General features: G+C 39.8%; 1 protein-coding gene across 4 annotated transcripts in view; it reads right to left on the bottom strand.

Moving 5' to 3' along the window:
* Positions 1 to 9,198: 9,198 nt before the first annotated feature.
* LOC124712302 (ankyrin repeat domain-containing protein 17) overlaps positions 9,199 to 17,603 on the bottom strand; it is a 278,433-nt gene continuing 270,028 nt past the window's right edge. For all 4 annotated transcript variants that reach the window (XM_047242597.1, XM_047242611.1, XM_047242618.1 and 1 more), the window contains exons 40-42: positions 14,001 to 15,245; positions 10,570 to 10,767; positions 9,199 to 10,461 (exon numbers count right to left, since the gene is read on the bottom strand). In XM_047242597.1, the coding sequence (XP_047098553.1) occupies positions 10,435 to 10,461; positions 10,570 to 10,767; positions 14,001 to 15,245 (1,470 nt within the window). In that variant the 3' untranslated portion in view covers positions 9,199 to 10,434. The remainder of the gene's footprint in view (positions 10,462 to 10,569; positions 10,768 to 14,000; positions 15,246 to 17,603) is intronic.

Below are 17,603 nucleotides of genomic sequence, written 5' to 3'. Positions count from 1 at the left end.
TATTATAACTCTAACTGATAGAAATAAAGCAGCAACACATTTGAATATACTAGGAATTAATCATAAAATAGAGAAAACAAGTAAGATGTACCATTCTGATTGAGTATGTGCTGTAGTTACAAGAGGATTTGCTGGTACAAAATTATCTCCTAGAAGGACTAATTAAATGAAACATAATTAACAATGTTATTAATAAAAATGTAACTGAACTCTTAAATGTAAAATATGGTTGGCTAAAGTGCTGATTGATCCTGTTTGGTGTAAAAAAGAATAATCAATCAATGAAATATGGTATCGTAACTGACAAATGAAAGTACTTGGCGCAAAACACCTATTGCAGACATTGCTCCAAAAATTTAGGGACCGATTTGTAAGCTACACTGAACAGAATTTACATTGCTGACGAATGTTGGCGTAAAAAATATTAAATATTATCAAAATGGATACTTTGAAAGATATAAAATGGAGATGGCTCCAGCTGCCACATACTACACTCATGTGTGCGCTTGCGAGTGCACGCGCATTCTATTTTTAATAAAGGCCTTGTTGGCCAAAAGCTAACTTTCCAATAGTCTTTTCTGTTGTGCCTTTCTGTGACTCAACACCTCTTTAAAGCTGTTTTAGCCTCCACCATGAAGAAAACGTATGGGGTTGCTGTAATGGACATCTATGTACAGCACTGTGTAAAAAAGTTGGCTAATGGAAAAACGGGCATTGCAGATAAATCGTACAGGGGCTGGGTAAGGTCTGTCACAGATGCCAATTGAGAACATGCTGATGAACTGATTCAAGGAGACAGATGTGTTAGACTTCACAATTAACAGCTTAAAAACCATTCTGAGAACAATTGACCAAGATGCAAAACTCTATAAATGTGTACAAATGAACTGAATTAGAGTTGCATAGGCAATAGTTCAGGCAATTATCTGCACTAATTCTGCTGTTGTATGTTCATTATTAAATTTTTATGACATAGGAGGCTTTTTCATCCACCCATGATAGAGGAGAAACGAGACAAAAGTAAGGCTCTGTGGGAATTCTTGGATAAAACACAACACATTAAACTTAACTGAAGAAAGAAGAAAATATGAAATTAGAAAAAAAATGAGGAAAGCTTAAGGAAATACTTACATCCACAAATAAGATTGACAAGAAAGAGCAAAATGGTAAAGCTGAAATAGCCAGGGGAGAAATCCAAGGCTGCATAAGCATGCACAAATATGGGAAAGATAGATGCAACATGTATAAAAATTAAAGAAACCTTTACAGGAAAGGGGAAACAGTTTTATGAATACCAAGTGCACAGATGGTAAGGTTGGTAGTTGGAAGCATTATATAATAGGGCTACACAAAATAATCAACTTTGGAGACAATATTATATAAAGGGGAGCGGAAGCTTAAGAAGGTAAGATGGTGTTGAGAGGAGAATTTGACAGAGCCCTTAAAGACAGTCAAAACAAGGCACCTGGATTAGGGAACACTGTTAAGAGCCTTGGGAGAGCCATGACAAAGTTGTTGCACGTGGAATGCATGACATACAAGAGATGTGAAATGCTTTCAGTCTTTAAGAAGAAGAATGTAATAATACCAATACTAGGCAGGAACTGAATAGTATCGATGCTACAGAACCACGAGTTTCAGAAGTCATGGCTGTAAAAGAATTTAAATGAAACTGACTTGACTGCTGCAGTGTAAATTCTAGATTTTTAACTGACGTGGCAGTCGCTGAAACATCACCACAAATAAAGAAAATATTAAGCTAGCTAGATGGCCATAGTCATAAAAGCTCTCGATTTCTGAACCTTTATTTCCTTTACTAATAAAATTCTGAAATTAGGGGGTGTAAAGTAATTTACAATTTGTATGCAAACGTGATGCCAGTTATGTGGGTCAATGGACACTGAAGAGAAGAAATGATTGATACGGTAGTGAGAAAGAGCAGTAGCTAATATCCAATGTTATTCAATCTCTACACAGAGCATACAGTAAAAGAAGCCAAAGAGAAATTTGGAATGGGAATTGATGTTCAGAGAGAGGAAATAACTTTGAAGTTTAGAAGTGATATAATACTGTAATTTCATCAAAGCTGGAAAAGTATTTGGAAGATGACTTGAGCAGAATACTATCTTCGTAGAGGTCATAAGATAAAGATTAACAAAACTAAACAAAGGTAATGGGAGTGATGCTGAAGGCATTAGATAAGGAAATGACACTAAAAATAGTACTGGAGTATTACTATTTGGGCAACACAACAACACAATGGCAAAATTAAAGCGGATAAAAATCAAGTCTGCAATAGCAAGAAAATCTTTTCAAATAAATAAAGTCTGTTAAGGTTGCATAAAATCATCTTTGAATATATTTATCTGAAGTGTAACCTTGAATTTAAGTATAATGAGAATGATAAAACATATGAACAAGAAGGAAAAGAAGTCTTTGGAATATGTTGCTACAGAAGAATACTGAACATCAACAGGTATTCTGATATTCTGGGTAACTACTGTGGTATGAGATTCTGAATCAAATGAGAAAAATAAGGGCTTTGTGGCACAATTTGACTGAAAGATGGCCTACACTGAGATAAGTCATGTGATAGCAATATGCAATTATACAGATGGCGGTAGTGTCATGTGCACCGGGTGTGAAAGAGCACAGGTATCATTTGTACTCAGGTGCTTCCATTTCCAAAATCATTAGAGAATACAATATTCCAAGAGCCACAGGGTCAAGAATCTGCCAAGAATATCAAATTTCAAGCATTCTCTCTCACCACAGACAATGCAGTGGCCAAAAGCCTTCACTTAATGAACGAGAGCAGTGGCATATGCATATGGTTTTCATTTATAACAGATGAGCAAAACTGGGTAAAATAACTGCAGAAATCAATGTGGAATGTACAACAAGCATATCCATTGGGACAGTGCAGCAAAATTTGGCATTAATGGACTATAGCAGCAAAGTACCAACACAAGTGCTCTTGCTAGCAGCACGAAATGGCCTGCAGCACCTCTCCTGGGCTCAGGATCATATAGATTGGACCCTAAACTACTTGAAAACTGTGGTCTGGTCAGTTGAGTTCCGATTTCAGTTGGTAAGACCTGATGTGGGGTTTGAGTGTGGTGCAGACCTCAAGAAGCTACAGATCCAAGTTGTCAACCAGGCACAGAGCAAGCTGGTGGTGGCTGGATAATGGTGTGGGATGTGTTTACATGGAACAGACTGGGTCCAACTGAACCAATCCTTGATTGGAAATGGTTATGTTCAGCTACTTGGAGACCATTTGCGGCCCATTCATTGACTTCATAAACCCAAACAATGATAGCATGTTACAAGGTCACAATTGATTGTGACTGGTTTGAAGAACATTTTGGTCAGTTAGAGCGAACGATTTGGCCACCCAGATCACCAGATATGAATCCCATCAAACATTTATGGGACATATGAGAGGACAGTTCATGCATAACAATCCTGCACCAGCAATACTTTCACAATTATTGATGGCTATCGAGGCAGAGTGGCTCAGTATTTCTGCAGGAGACTTCCAATGACTTGTTGAGTCCATGCCATGTCAAGTTGCTGCACTACACTGGGCAAAAGGAGGTCTCAAATGATATTCGAAGGTATACCATGACTTTTGTCACCAAGTGTAGGTTGATAGGATATATCATGGAGCATAAAAGGAATAGATTTTTGACAATGAACAAAAGTGAAGTGACTCAAAAAAGAAGTGATTACAGTCAACAAGATCACATGAACACAGTAGTAAAAAACACTAATGCTGTCTTAAAAAAAAAAAAAAAGCCCGTGGGTCACATGGTCTCATCAGTTGGTCTCAACAGTTGGAAGTCATTTCTGTTGTGGTGCAAAGCGTGTTCAGCAAGTAGATGGTCCAATTTATGATTTGCTGTAGTGTGACAGTGGTCGTTCATCTAACTAGGCAGTTGGTTACTTTCAAGCCCACATAGAATCCTGCACAGTAATTGCCGTACAGCTGATATATGACATGGCTACTTTCACATCTGGCCCTGCCTTTAAACTGATGGAAATGCCTGTGACTGGATTATGGTACAAATCTCCGCCTTTGTTGACCAACACTTTCAAATTACTGACCATAACTTCCTATTTTGTGTTCAAGGCACTGCTCATTTTGTTCACTTGTCTTTCCAGACACATTGGTCACTGCAGATGTGATGTCCTAGTATACTAACATCCCTTGTGGCCATGGAATACAGTCTTCCACAGCATCCTCCTGACAACAAACCCATCAGATTTTTCCTAATCCTCCTAGCCAACCACATCACGACTCAGAATTATTTCACTGCTGAAGGCCAAATTTGTAAATCAATCCATGCTAATGCCACAGATACTTGCTTGGTACCGTCCTATGCCAACTTGATCCTCCCTAACCAGTCAACACGTAATATCCCTTGTTTGGTTCAGATTCATCGAAGTTGTGTATGTGATCTGGAATTGTGCCAAGGACCTTTGCTCTTTCCTCATAACCTGGACACCAACTCCTAAATCCGCTTCATCTGGTTCTCCTTGACTTAATGGGCCATCTTCCTAGGTGTCAATTTACACTTCAAGTGGCTCCATAAATATGTCTGTTCATTCTCTTTCTTCGACCCTGGAGCAAGACCTGTCCCCTCTCCCTTACCCACCCACTCACTCACCCACCCCCTATCGCAGTCTAGTCCCAGGCATCTCCTACCCAATAACAGGCAGGGCCACATGTGAAAGCAGCCATATTTATGTCAACTATGCTGAAATTTCTGTTCAGAAATCTATGTGGGCATTGTAAGTAACCAGCTGTCTACTCACATAAATGATAATGTGTGTACATTATTGTCTATTCTGACAACTGTATTTCACTGCACATGCAGGTGTCCATGGGAACCTAGGTTGCAAGGCAAAGAGTTCTTGGCTCGAAATAGGTGACATGTTGTTGAAATGGTGGTTCTGTTGGTGGTTGATGTGCTTGATATGAACAGACATATTTATGGAGCCACTTGAAGTGTAAATTGACACCTAGGAAGATGGCCCATTAAGTCAAGGAGAACCAGATGAAGCGGATTTAGGAGTTGGTGTCCAGGTTATGATGAAAGAGCAAAGGTTGTCCTTGGCACAATTCCAGATCACATACACAACTTCGATGGAATCTGAACCAAACAAGGGATATTACGTGTTGACTGGTTAGGAAGGATCAAGTTGGCATAGGACGGTGCCAAGCAAGTATCTGTGGCATTAGCATGGATTGATTTACAAATTTGGCCTTCAGCAGTGAAATAATTCTGAGTCGTGATGTGGTTGGCTAGGAGGATTAGGAAAAATCTGATGGGTTTGTTGTCAGGAGGATGCTGTGGAAGACTGTATTCCATGGCCACAAGGGATGTTAGTATACTAGGACATCACATCTGCAGTGACCAATGTGTCTGGAAAGACAAGTGAACAAAATGGGAAGTTATGGTCAGTAATTTGAAAGTGTTGGTCAACAAAGGCGGAGATTTGTACCATAATCCAGTGACAGGCATTTCCATCAGTATAAAAGGCAGGGCAGATGTGAAAGTAGCCATGTCATATCAGCTGTACGGCAATTACTGTGCAGGATTCTATGTGGGCTTGAAAGTAACCAACTGCCTAGTTAGATGAACGACCACTGTCACACTACAGCAAATCATAAATTGGACCATCTACTTGCTGAACACGCTTTGCACCACACACAAATGACTTCCAACTGTTGCTTCACTACGTGGTCCATTTGGATACTCCATATACCTACCAGCACAAGATTCTCAAATTACGCAGATGGGAATTCTCTCTATCACATCATGCACTCTCACAATCCCCTGGCATAAACCTCCGCTAACCTTTTTCCACTGCCTCTTATCTTTTACTTTCTCTTTTCTTCAACACCGCTCCTCCCCAGATTAATATGCATACTGCCTTCTACGTCACTCTCCTCCTTCATGCAGACATACACACGTATCTTCTTCTTTCCCCCCCCCCCCCCCCCCCCCCCCCCCCCCCCCCCCCCCTCGAACCACCTTCTCATTCTCGTGTTCATCTTGTGCAGCCACCGCCACAAGACATCTGTCTAAAGATCTGCCTAACACCATCCTGTTCCCCTCCTCATCTTGTGCATTCTTCCCTACCTCCTCCCCGCTTTGACTGTGGGTGCGTCCGTGGTAGCATGTACTTTACTACAGAAAGAGGAGGAACTCAAAAGCCAGTGAGAATATTGTTTCCTGTTACATGTTTCTGTGACCATTGGTTCAATATATGTGAGTGGTTGCTTTTATCTTATTTCATGCATTTTTTTCCATCAGGATTGTTATGAACAAGACACTGTTAGATGAAGAACATCCTGGTTTCCAAAGTGAACTATCCATTTTCCCACATTTAAATGAATCATACCAAAATTCAGAACATACAATTTAGAAACACGTATTGCATTTGAGGATATTAAGGCCACTTTTATGAACTGAGTGTGACTAAAATACGGTACATAATGTATGCCACAGGATTTCTCAACCAATTCCTGTGAGTTTTAAATGAATACATAGAAACTGTATATATTGTTCTAAACACAGGGAAGTTTAGATTTACGCACCATATCCTGAAGGATATATAACACGCTCCGTCCATGATTGTGCCCATGGTTTATTACCTCTTTCGACATCTTTTCTCCATTGTCTATATTCGTGGTATGAGATTAAGAAGTCTTCTCGCATGCATTCTAATTGGTATGCTCTTTCCATTTCTTCCTACTTCCTTCTGTTTTGTTCCAGTTTCATTAACATTTAACTTTGTTTATACCTCAGTCCAACCTGGAGTATCCTTTGATCTCTCTCTCTCTCTCTCTCTCTCTCTCTCTCTCTCTCTCTCTCTCTCTCTCTCTCTCACACACACACACACACACACACACACACACACACACACACGATAATACTTGCAACCAGTCCATGTACAAATTAAAAAAGAATGCAAAAGACATTGGTGTCAGCTCTAAAATGTGAAATAACAACTTTTTGAGGTGCGAGATTCACATTGTGCAAACGGCACAATTCTGTTGCTTTATTTAAACAACAATGGCACAACCGATTGTGTGTGTGTGTGTGTGTGTGTGTGTGTGTGAGAGAGAGAGAGAGAGAGAGAGAGAGAGAGAGAGAGAGAGAGAGAGAGAGGGGGGGGGGAGGGAGGGGGGGAGAGAGAGAGAGAGAGAGGATGAGAGAGAGAGAGAGAGAGAGAGAGAGAGAGAGAGAGAGAGAGGGGGGGGGGGGAGAGAGAGAGAGAGGGAGGGAGGGAGGGAGGGGGGCGAGGGGGGGAGGGAGGGGGGAGGGGGGGAGGCGGGGGAGGGAGGGGGGGAGGGAGGGAGGGGAGGGAGGGAGAGAGAGAGAGAGAGAGAGAGAGAGAGAGAGAGAGAGAGATCAAAGGATACTTCCAGGTTGGACTTGAGGTATAAACAAAGTTAAATGTTAATGCCAAACTGGAACAAACAGAAGGCAAGTAGGAAGAAATGGAAAGAGCATACCAATTAGAATGCATGCGAGAAGACTTCTTAATCTCATACACTGAATATAGACAATGGAGAAAAGATGTCGAAAGAGGTAATAAACCATGGGCACAATCATGGACGGAGGCTCCCGAACAGTAATTTTTCCTGTATTATGCAGTGAAGAAACAGTTTTGCCATCCCATTAGTCTGAAAATCTTGAGTGAGGCTATCCAGCAACATTCTCTTCAAAGTGACAAATTTTAAGTGGAACAAAACACTTTTGATAAGCCCTGTCCGTGTCAATCATTAGTAACAGAAGGAAGCATTTAGCATCAAGCTTTGAAGCCATAACAATTCAGCCAAATATTCCTATAATTTATTTCAGTGTGTCCATGTAAAAGCTGCTGCCACATGAGTAACTAATTGCGCTTGCTGTGAATGATAGTAGCATAGCTTTTAATCTTGTATTTTGTGTCCAACAGCACGTCGATAAACTTCACCCCACAGTACTGAATCTCTATTGTCAACATTTGTTTATGTCTATGGAGGTCACAACTGCTGAGACCACCTTTGTGTTAAAGAGCTACAAAACACACTCACTCATCATCTGGTAGGTGTCCACTCCCATTTCCAGTGTACGTCGCATATGTCCAGAAGATGCTCAGCCAGACAAACTTGAAAGTCACATGGGCGGTAGAACAAACAGCCAGCCCTTTGCTGCCATTAGATGTCCACTGTGTGTGCTGCTTCAGTCAGTGCCTCTTCCTTTTGACTTATGCCTGGTTACTATCCATTTACCAAATTTCTGTCTCTTGGCATGTTGACTCCATAAGGGATGCCATTGGCACAGCAGAGCAACATGTCTGAAATTATGTGCCCGCTGGTGGCGACTATAAGATGTGTGAAACACTTCATTTTTTTACCAAAAAGTTTTCTCAAAATTGGACAATTAAGTATCTTGTAGCAGCTGGAATGCTGTCTCTCAGCACCAAGTAACAGCATTAGGCAAGCAGTACAGTGACAACAAAGTCGCACTCGGCATGGAATGCAGAGAGCATGTCTGCAGGAGGCCAAGAGCTAAAAGAGTAGTTTCCAATATGACACATCTAGGAAGGCAATATTATTTTTCTTTGCAATAACCAGACCATACCAGTAATTTTGCTCATACCTACCTTATAATTACATTTACACATTCGAATATACACCTGTAGAAATCAACTTTATTATAATGTCTCTTCTTGGTGCACAAACTTTTCATGAACTGTCACAATATTACAAAGGATGGGTTTTCACTGCAAGGCTTCATAGCTCTTGTGTTTCCATGAGTGTCATATGGTAGATAAATATGGTATTGCTTGAGTTTCCAAATTCTCCACGCACTATTTCTGAAGTTTCACGATTCCACCTAGGACGTCAACCACAATAAAACCACAAATTTTCTCTCAGGAGAACAAAACATGACACTGTAGAGGCCTAGTGCACAGACTGCACATCCTTATTAATACTTAAGATATGAAATATTTCGAGTTTTCAAGGTAATTTAATGAAAGTAGGTTTTTATTTCCTTACACAGAGAGAGGGTTTGTGTGTGAGAGAGAGGGGAAGGGAGGACGCTTAAAGGATATAGAAATTCTATGAAAGTTTTAGAAGAACTGTGTAGGAAAAGGATACTCTAGGCTCTAGTCTGAATAAAGAAACTCATCTCACAGTGCATAAAGATATATTTAAGTCTTCATGTACAAGCAATTATACATAATCCACTTACTGAATATCCCTACATCTGTGGAAGTGTGGCAACAATCCCTTCAAGGGCTACTTGTGCAATAAGGCAATACCTTGAAGGACACAGTCTGCCTCACAGCTCAACATCATAATTAAGTGGGCTGAGCCCCATGATCATCATAGATGAACAGGTGTGCAATACACCTTCAAAACGAGATTAACAAAACGCAAAGGGAAGAAATGTTAGTCAACTCCTTTCCTTTTGTATCATTAATTGGTAAAGAATATTTTCCAATACATTTCTGCGTTCTCACTTGTATTTATATATATGTACGTACGTATATATTTATTATAATGCGATCAAAATACGCTTGGAGAACACAAATGTTCCATCATTACATAAAATGAACACTTGAACAAACTCCATAACCCAGGCTTCAAGAGCAGCCAAATCTATATGCAGCAATACTACCATATTTATATTATTTGCTCTCTATTCCTTTTCTCATGTTGTCGAAACTAGATTGACAGTATAGGTAAACTGCAGAAAACTGAAGACCAACAGTTCCCTTACTAAATAAAAAATGAAGAACAGTTCTTTGCTTATCACAGAACTATGGGATGAGAGAGGAAAAAAATTCATTGCAGATAAATCTGTATTCTTTTATTTCTTAAACTACAAAGCAATTATCAAATAAAGGACGAAACATGCAAAGAACTTATTTTTGAAAGATGAGCTACAGTATCTCTTGGTTCACAAAATAGTTATATACACCGAATTCATTAACCGCTAATTTCCGACGCGCCTCATAGCTACAATATTACAGCGGCACCCACAACAATCATATATTAAGAGAGGGACAAGTTCCATCATTGAGCCACGAGTTGACAAGTGCAACATAAACCCATAGACTGGGTACAAGCAAACTTGCTTTAATGCATGTCAACTATAAATGTGGCCTGTTTTGGCAAGCCATTAGCAAAACATGGACTGGGTCAAAGTAAAATACCTAGAAACCAAATGAATTTTCAATTGCACGAGTTTCCTGATTGGGGTTTCTAATAAGCTACCAGAGGTCTGTATCCCAAACACTAGGTGAAAAGACCAAAGCATTTTTATAAGCTACAGATGGATCTTTTTAATAAAAAAAGTTCATGTTTAGAAGATATACGTCTTCAACTAGCTTCACGTCTGAACATTATGCTGAATTTCTTCCTTAATGACTCCATTTGGCATGCCATTGCTGAAAAGAGAAAAATAATCTAATTAATAATATAAAGATTTTTACACAATTTAAACAACAGTAAACTTAAAACCATATGCAGTAAACCATAAAAGGTAACAAACTTACATGTGGCTTCTCCTGAACATCTTGCAAGCCCCAACTGGGAGCTTCCATTTTAACAGCATCCATATCTGCACTAGCTCCTGCTCCTGCACCTGCAACTCCAAATTGTGGCATCAGCGGAAGACCATGATGCATTAACGACAAGGCTGCTACTGTGCCACTGCCATTATGGAATGAGTGTTGGTTCTCTGGATGTCCTGCCTGTAAAATGTAAATTATGCTATAATAGATCTGAGTTCAAAATCATTACACTGTATGGTTTCCATAAAAATGGATGGATCATTTTCTTTCCACATTATCAGAAAATTTCAAAAACATAATACACGAATCTTTTTACACTGTGTTAAGAAGTTTTCTAACCTAGACCACACACTGATCTGAAGGTCACAAAAAATGACCCCATGGGAATAAACTGTGATCTGTGAACTTTTAGACCAACATTTCTCATCAGAGTTGTAACTGTGATAGGCATTCATTATTGAATGCTACAATTTACTGTTCTTACAGCAAAGATAATCGAAGCAAATTCAATAACAATTACACATTGTCCTCTCAGATCCCTAGTGTTGAACCATCATCTGAACACTTCCAACTTTGTACACTCCTGGAATATTTACAGTGCTGGGGGCAGTAATAGCCTTAGTTCATTGTGTCATATTTCAAATGTTCTGTCAACATATTGATAAATTCAGGGTAACGGACATCAAGCTGGCCATCTTCGTATGCATTACTGCTTCCTGAACTCTGCCAAGACAGAGAAGTCAATGAACAGACTAAAGATCTGCTGCAGCTACCCCTCAACAATAAGAGCAGTTTTGCACTCCATTCTTTCGTGCGATTAACAAATAATTGAACACATCCTATGAAATTCTTGTTTAATGTATGTAAAACATTTTTTATTTCCAAAAGACGTTCTGTGTTGCTGAACAAATAACTATAATTTACAGTTATTTGTAGAACAGGTACATTATAAGTGGTACTTAAGGCACGAAACTTGTTTGATAACATTAAATTTGATCGCTAGAGAAGATCATAGTGCCCATGTGTATAGGAATAGTGCATAGTAACAGAAAATGAAAGTGCAATACAGCATGTATCAGTGGTGGTGACTAGTTGCAGAAAAAGACCATGCAAGGCTTAACTCTGGGGAGGCACCAAATCATGCATGCACTTTCAGCCAGAAAACCGCATTCGACAGAGCAAATAAAAGATGTGTATCAGCAATTTAACAAGCAGCGGCTTGTGCACATGGAGCACAATAAATTTAACAGATGAGCAGTGTTGCAGGGGGGGGGGGGGGGGGGGCTGTAACTGTAGTGGCTTTAATGACAGTAAGTATCAACGGGGATACCCTGGAGGTTGTTAGTGAGACTCAACAAATGCAACCAGTAAAAGAAGAGCAGAAAACAAATCTCTGAAAGTAGTGACAGTCATTTAAAGAATGTGGCTGTGTTATCAGTCCATTTGAAAGTGATCAAATTCCTGCAATGAGCACAGAAAACTTGAAAGGGAATTAAATGTGTTCTTGAAATGGATTGTGTTTCAAATACATTATATAAAATACAGCAATAATAGTGTAAGGACATAGTTTGGGGAAATAAGATCTGATATGAAACCCAAGAGTAGTCCATTTAAAACAAATGCAAAAATATGTTAACCAAACAGAAACTGCAAATACAGGCTGTTACTATTTTCCACTCGGAGACGAATGTAAATTTGTATGTGATGAGTGTAAGACCTACAGCAATGAAAGTAATTAAAAGATTAAGAGAGATGTAGTTAACTGGTTAATGCACAGAATGTATCATATGTAATGGCACTAATGCAGGCAGTTACATAGAATCAGAAATATATGTCAACCAAATAAGCATGCTGACAGTGTAGAATATTGGTTTGATATAAGCAACTTTGCAAGTTCGACTCTAGAAGCAGTGTGAACCTAGTAGATTTTTTGAAATATTTTAAAGACTTTACCTACACAATGGGACCCTGAAGCCATTTGTTGGGATTTGGCGAACAAGGCTAGATACGTAGATAAAAAAGAAACCCACATACTCTGGGTTTAAAGAGTAAGTTACCTATATGAAAGTGTAAGGGAGTTGTTGATCTGACCCCCCAGGTATAATGTATGAGTTCCTTATCAAAAACTTTATTTACTACGTACTCTCTACAATCCCCAGAATAGGCTCAAATGGCTCTGAGCACTATGGGACTAAACTTCAGAGGTCATCAGTCACCTAGAACTTAAAACTACTTAAAACCTAGCTAACCTAAGGACATCATACACATCCATACCGGAGGCAGGATTTGAACCTGCGACCGTAGCGGTCGCGCGGTTCCAGACTGTAGCGCCTAGAACCGCTCGGCCACCCCGGCCAGCCCTAGAATAGGATCCCTGTGCTAGGAACCATGAGACACACTGTATAACAAAAAAAAGGGACTCTGTAAATAACTATATCATGTATGTCTACAAATAAGGAATTTGAAACATATTCCGTATAGGTATCTTAATTTATAAGCATACATTACTTTATAAAACCATGGGATATTATTTAGAAAAACTGTACAAGATAATTCCCTAACAGTATCTGTTAATTTGTGAACTTGCTTGAAATTCACAATCAAGCTTATGCTTCCATAACAGGGAAAAGAACCACTTTTGTAATATGAATTAACACAACAGGAGTGACTATGCAATGAAACAAAACTAAAATATCTATTTAATTTAACAGTCCGAACATATAATTTTTGTAAATAATTTTTGTAAAGAGTCACGACGAAAGGGATACTAAGTTAGAGCATACCAATGATTCATTCATTCATTTCATACTTGTTTTAAGTGCCATATTTACAATAATTTGTTGCTTATACAACAGCTGTGTTTATATTATTGTAAATCTGCTGTAGTAGGGCAAGGTGCACTGGAGAACTTTGTAAAAATTTGTAACTCTGTGATTTATATTTTGCCATTTTCTTATTTTTCAAGTAAATTCTTTTAGTTCAATTTAAAGCTCATTCAGAATTTATTTCTACTAACCCACTTCTTTTATTTAGTGTCTGACACTGACTTTTTCAGTGATAACTTCAAATTCAGTGGGAGCTACAGCAACATATCAGGTTGGTACATGTCATTTTGGCTCTCCTCATTTGGGTTACTGTTCAACTGAATATTAATTCCAGCTTTTCTAGTGCCAGAACCCACTTCTAAAGCTCTCCTAGCTGATACTCCCATTTTACTTTTTTTGGGAATGTGCATAATTTAGAAGTTGTCAACTCATACAAAGGTTTGATGGATGAGGTTTGCTTCTGTCAGATCGGTGATATACATAACCATCCCTACAAGTAACTGGTCTCTAACTTCTGCATTAAGAGCATACACTAGACACAAGCTATGGGACTTTACATGGTTGTTACAAATTTTCTTACGGACTTACCTGGAAAGGAGCTTCTACCATATGCTGCAAATCATCAGCAGAAGGCAGACGACCATAATGTGATGGGTTAGTTCTGAAAAGTTGTTGCTGTTGCTGCTGCTGCTGTTGCTGCTGCTGTTGCTGCTGCTGCTGTTGTGGATGACCCCGATCCACAGTATGTCCAGGCCACACCTTTGGCTCAGCTGCACCTAGCATCCAGTCAGGATCACCAGCTACATTATTGACAAGGTTCTTCCAGCTAGCACGTTCAGTGCCTATTGGCCGGATTTTGCGGTCTTCTGTCGATCTTCCATCACCTGCACCTCCAGCAGGTGATGGTGGTGGCGATCCACCACTTCCATTTTCAAGACCAGCAAGCAAGTCTGCCGAGCCAGGGAGCCCAGCTGCTAGACTAGCCAAATGAGCTATTGCACCAGAAGGAAAGCCAAGCTGCCCTACAACATCTGCAGGATGATGTGGTCCTGGTCCATGGTATGGCTGCCCATACAACTGCCACCGTGGATTTCCTCCAGCACCAGCTGCACCATGGCCACCATATGGTCCAGGAGGCTGTTTCCCTGCTGGTCCAGGTGCTGCAAATGGAACACCAGAGAGTCCAGGCAGAACTGCAGCTAACCCAGGAGCAGATGAGGGAGGCGGTGGAGCTCTATTATGATATCCTGAAGCAAATGCACCTGGTGGTGGTGCCTGTTGTGGCTGCTGTTGCTGAGCCTTACCAGGTGGAAGGTGAAGGCTGAAATCAGGAGCTCGGGGATTGAGTCTTGACATACTCACAGTTGTCACAGGGGGAGCATGATGATGATGGTGCTGCTGCTGATGGTGGTGGTGATGATGAGGATGAAATGGAGCTAGCAACTGAGGTTCTGAAACAGGTCCTGGTCCAGGTGGAACCATTTTCAAAAGCTGTGTTTGCTGTTCTGGAGTTGCAAAAATAGCAGGTCCAGGACCATGGTCATGAGATGGAGGGACACGAGGTTGGGCAAGTTCAGCTGTTGGGAAACCACTGCGTGCAGCACCAAATACTGCATCCCCAGCTCCACTTGGTGAAGCCTGTTGTTGGGGTGGCTTATTTGGATGGTTAAGACATGGCCCTATAGACTCTGCTGAGAAGGTGGGTGCATTCTGGTACTGTGGTCCTGGTGCAGCAGAGAGGGATGGTGGAGTTGTGCTATTGCTGCTCGTTTTTGATGAAACCGGGGAGCATACAGCATTTCCGCGATAGCCGGGTGCCTTTGCAGCATCAACCTGTACAATAAAGAAGAACCATCATCAGATTACAAGCAATATTAAGGTGCACATTAACATAAAAAATATAAACACAGCAGTGGCAATATATCCAAATAATGAACACATTACTGCTGTTCTACACATGTTGTTAGCTGTAAGAATCCATTATACAGAGATCACTTTTAAATCACTCCATAAATCAGACACTGCAACAACTGGACAGAGTGTCTGTGGAATAAGTGTGTGAACTTTGAAATGTAGTACAAGTCAACATGAATATGGTTATTCCATATGGATATAACCATTTAATGAAGAGTGATACAACAATAAAAATTATAGAGAATGTAAAATAAAACTTCAAAAATTTAATATTGGGGTATGGTACTTTGCCAATTTTAAATCATCATCATCATCCAAACAGTTGGATCGGTGGTACTAGCCGTAATGATGCTGTGTTGTTCTCTTGGCCTTGTAACCCTCCAAATCCGACTCCCACAGAATTCTTTTCATGGACTTATGTTAAAGAAGAACTTTTGTATGAACCTCCTGTTTTCTAACAACAATTTCTGACTCCAAAATGTGCATATCTAATGCAGTCACTTCAGAGTCCACATATGCCTCAGAATGTACGGTGTGATGTGTATTATCCCTTTCATGTTGTTCTTTTGACCAACAGATGTCACGTTGAACATATACACTGACACGCCAAGATACTGTGACTACCACCCACGTTGAGACTGAACGCCATCTGTTGGCACTGCAGAGCAGAGACGAATGCGAACCATTCTAGTGACAATAAAGAATGCAAATGAGGAAATCCACTAACATAAGTGACATTGTCAAAGGGCAGATTATTATGACACTGTGCCTGGGAATGAGCATCTCGGAAATGGAAAAGCTAGTTGGCTATTCGCTTGCTACTGTTGTAAAGATCTTGGAACTGGTTGAAGAATGATGGTGATGACATCTTCCAACAGGAGAAATATCCAGACTACAAGACCAGAATTATGCTACAGTGGTTTGAGGAGCATTATAGTGAAGTTATTTTTATGTCTTCAATACCAAATTAGTATCATCATAACCCATAACATCTGCAATACTACTGGGTACCAGCTCTATGTCTTCAAACCACCAGCCAGTAATTTATGGGAAATGTGTGGCTTATGCAGAAACATTTGGTGCTAAGTACCTCAGAAATTTACCAAGGACTTGCCAAATCCATGCCGTTCAGAATCACTGCTGTACTGCATTCCAAAGGTGGATCACATGATATTAAGCAGATAGTCACAATGTTTTGTCTCTTCAGTGTATAAATTACAAAAAATAAAAAATTTAAAAAATGAACTTAATTTTCCATTCTCTATGATTCTTACACCAAATCTGCATTATCGCTTATTAATTTAACACTGCTTACACTTAACGGAATAATGTTAGGCATTTACTTTGGAGTAGTGTCGTCTCCCTAGTTCTGAACTGGTAAAAGATGGTAGAAGTTTGAACAAATTTGTGCCATTAGTGCTTTGCCTCCTAACACTACCAAAATAACAGCAACTATACTGTGTTTCATGTAGTTTGCATTTGTATTATCAAGCCAGGGAGGTTAGACTATTACAAAACTGCATTAACTTTGATTTGCAGGTAAAAAGTATCAACTATTGTATGGTGTAAATTATGTTTGGAATAAGTAGTTGTTTACAAAGTCTTGGTTGGGTTAGGAGCTATCTGCAAAAACTGAAAAATTTAAATACAATAATAACTGTCACTCACATTTTGCATTTCTTTCAGAATATGTTTCTATTTTCATGTTATTTTGGAGGGGGACCCAGCAGGACAGTTCTACATCATATCCAACAAAATTGTATTTCACTGTGCTGCTTGGTATCCACATACATTGAACTTCATAAAGCTATTTACAGAACATAACTCTGTAATTGGGTGTGTCATGCTCTGTAACACACACACACACACACACACACACACACACACACACACACACAGGTTGGAATTTTAATAGCGGCAACTATTTATTTACAGCTTGTACAAAATTGAAACACGTATCTGAGTTTTAATGACCTTCAAAGTAGTCACCAGCATTGTGTATAACCTGTTGCCAATGATGTGGAAGCCGTAGGATACTCTTAGCGGTGCCAGTTGTGTTGACAGTTCAAGCGGCGCAGTCTATTGCCCGATGAATTTGTAGCAGTTCTGAAACGAATGCCGTGAAGTGTTTGCTTCAGTTTAGAAAACGAGTTGAACTCATGAGGCCTTAAGTTAGGGGAGTGCAGTAGGTGGTATAACACTTAGCAGCCCCATCAGTCAAACAAATCACTAACAGCTTGCACTGTACGTGCTTGGGCATTGGCCTGCAAAATGATG

The sequence above is a fragment of the Schistocerca piceifrons genome, chromosome 1 (assembly GCF_021461385.2).
Source record: "Schistocerca piceifrons isolate TAMUIC-IGC-003096 chromosome 1, iqSchPice1.1, whole genome shotgun sequence".
Taxonomy (NCBI): domain Eukaryota; kingdom Metazoa; phylum Arthropoda; class Insecta; order Orthoptera; family Acrididae; genus Schistocerca; species Schistocerca piceifrons.
The sequence above is the reverse complement of the archived record's forward strand: the minus strand, read 5'-3'. Positions and strand labels throughout refer to the sequence as shown.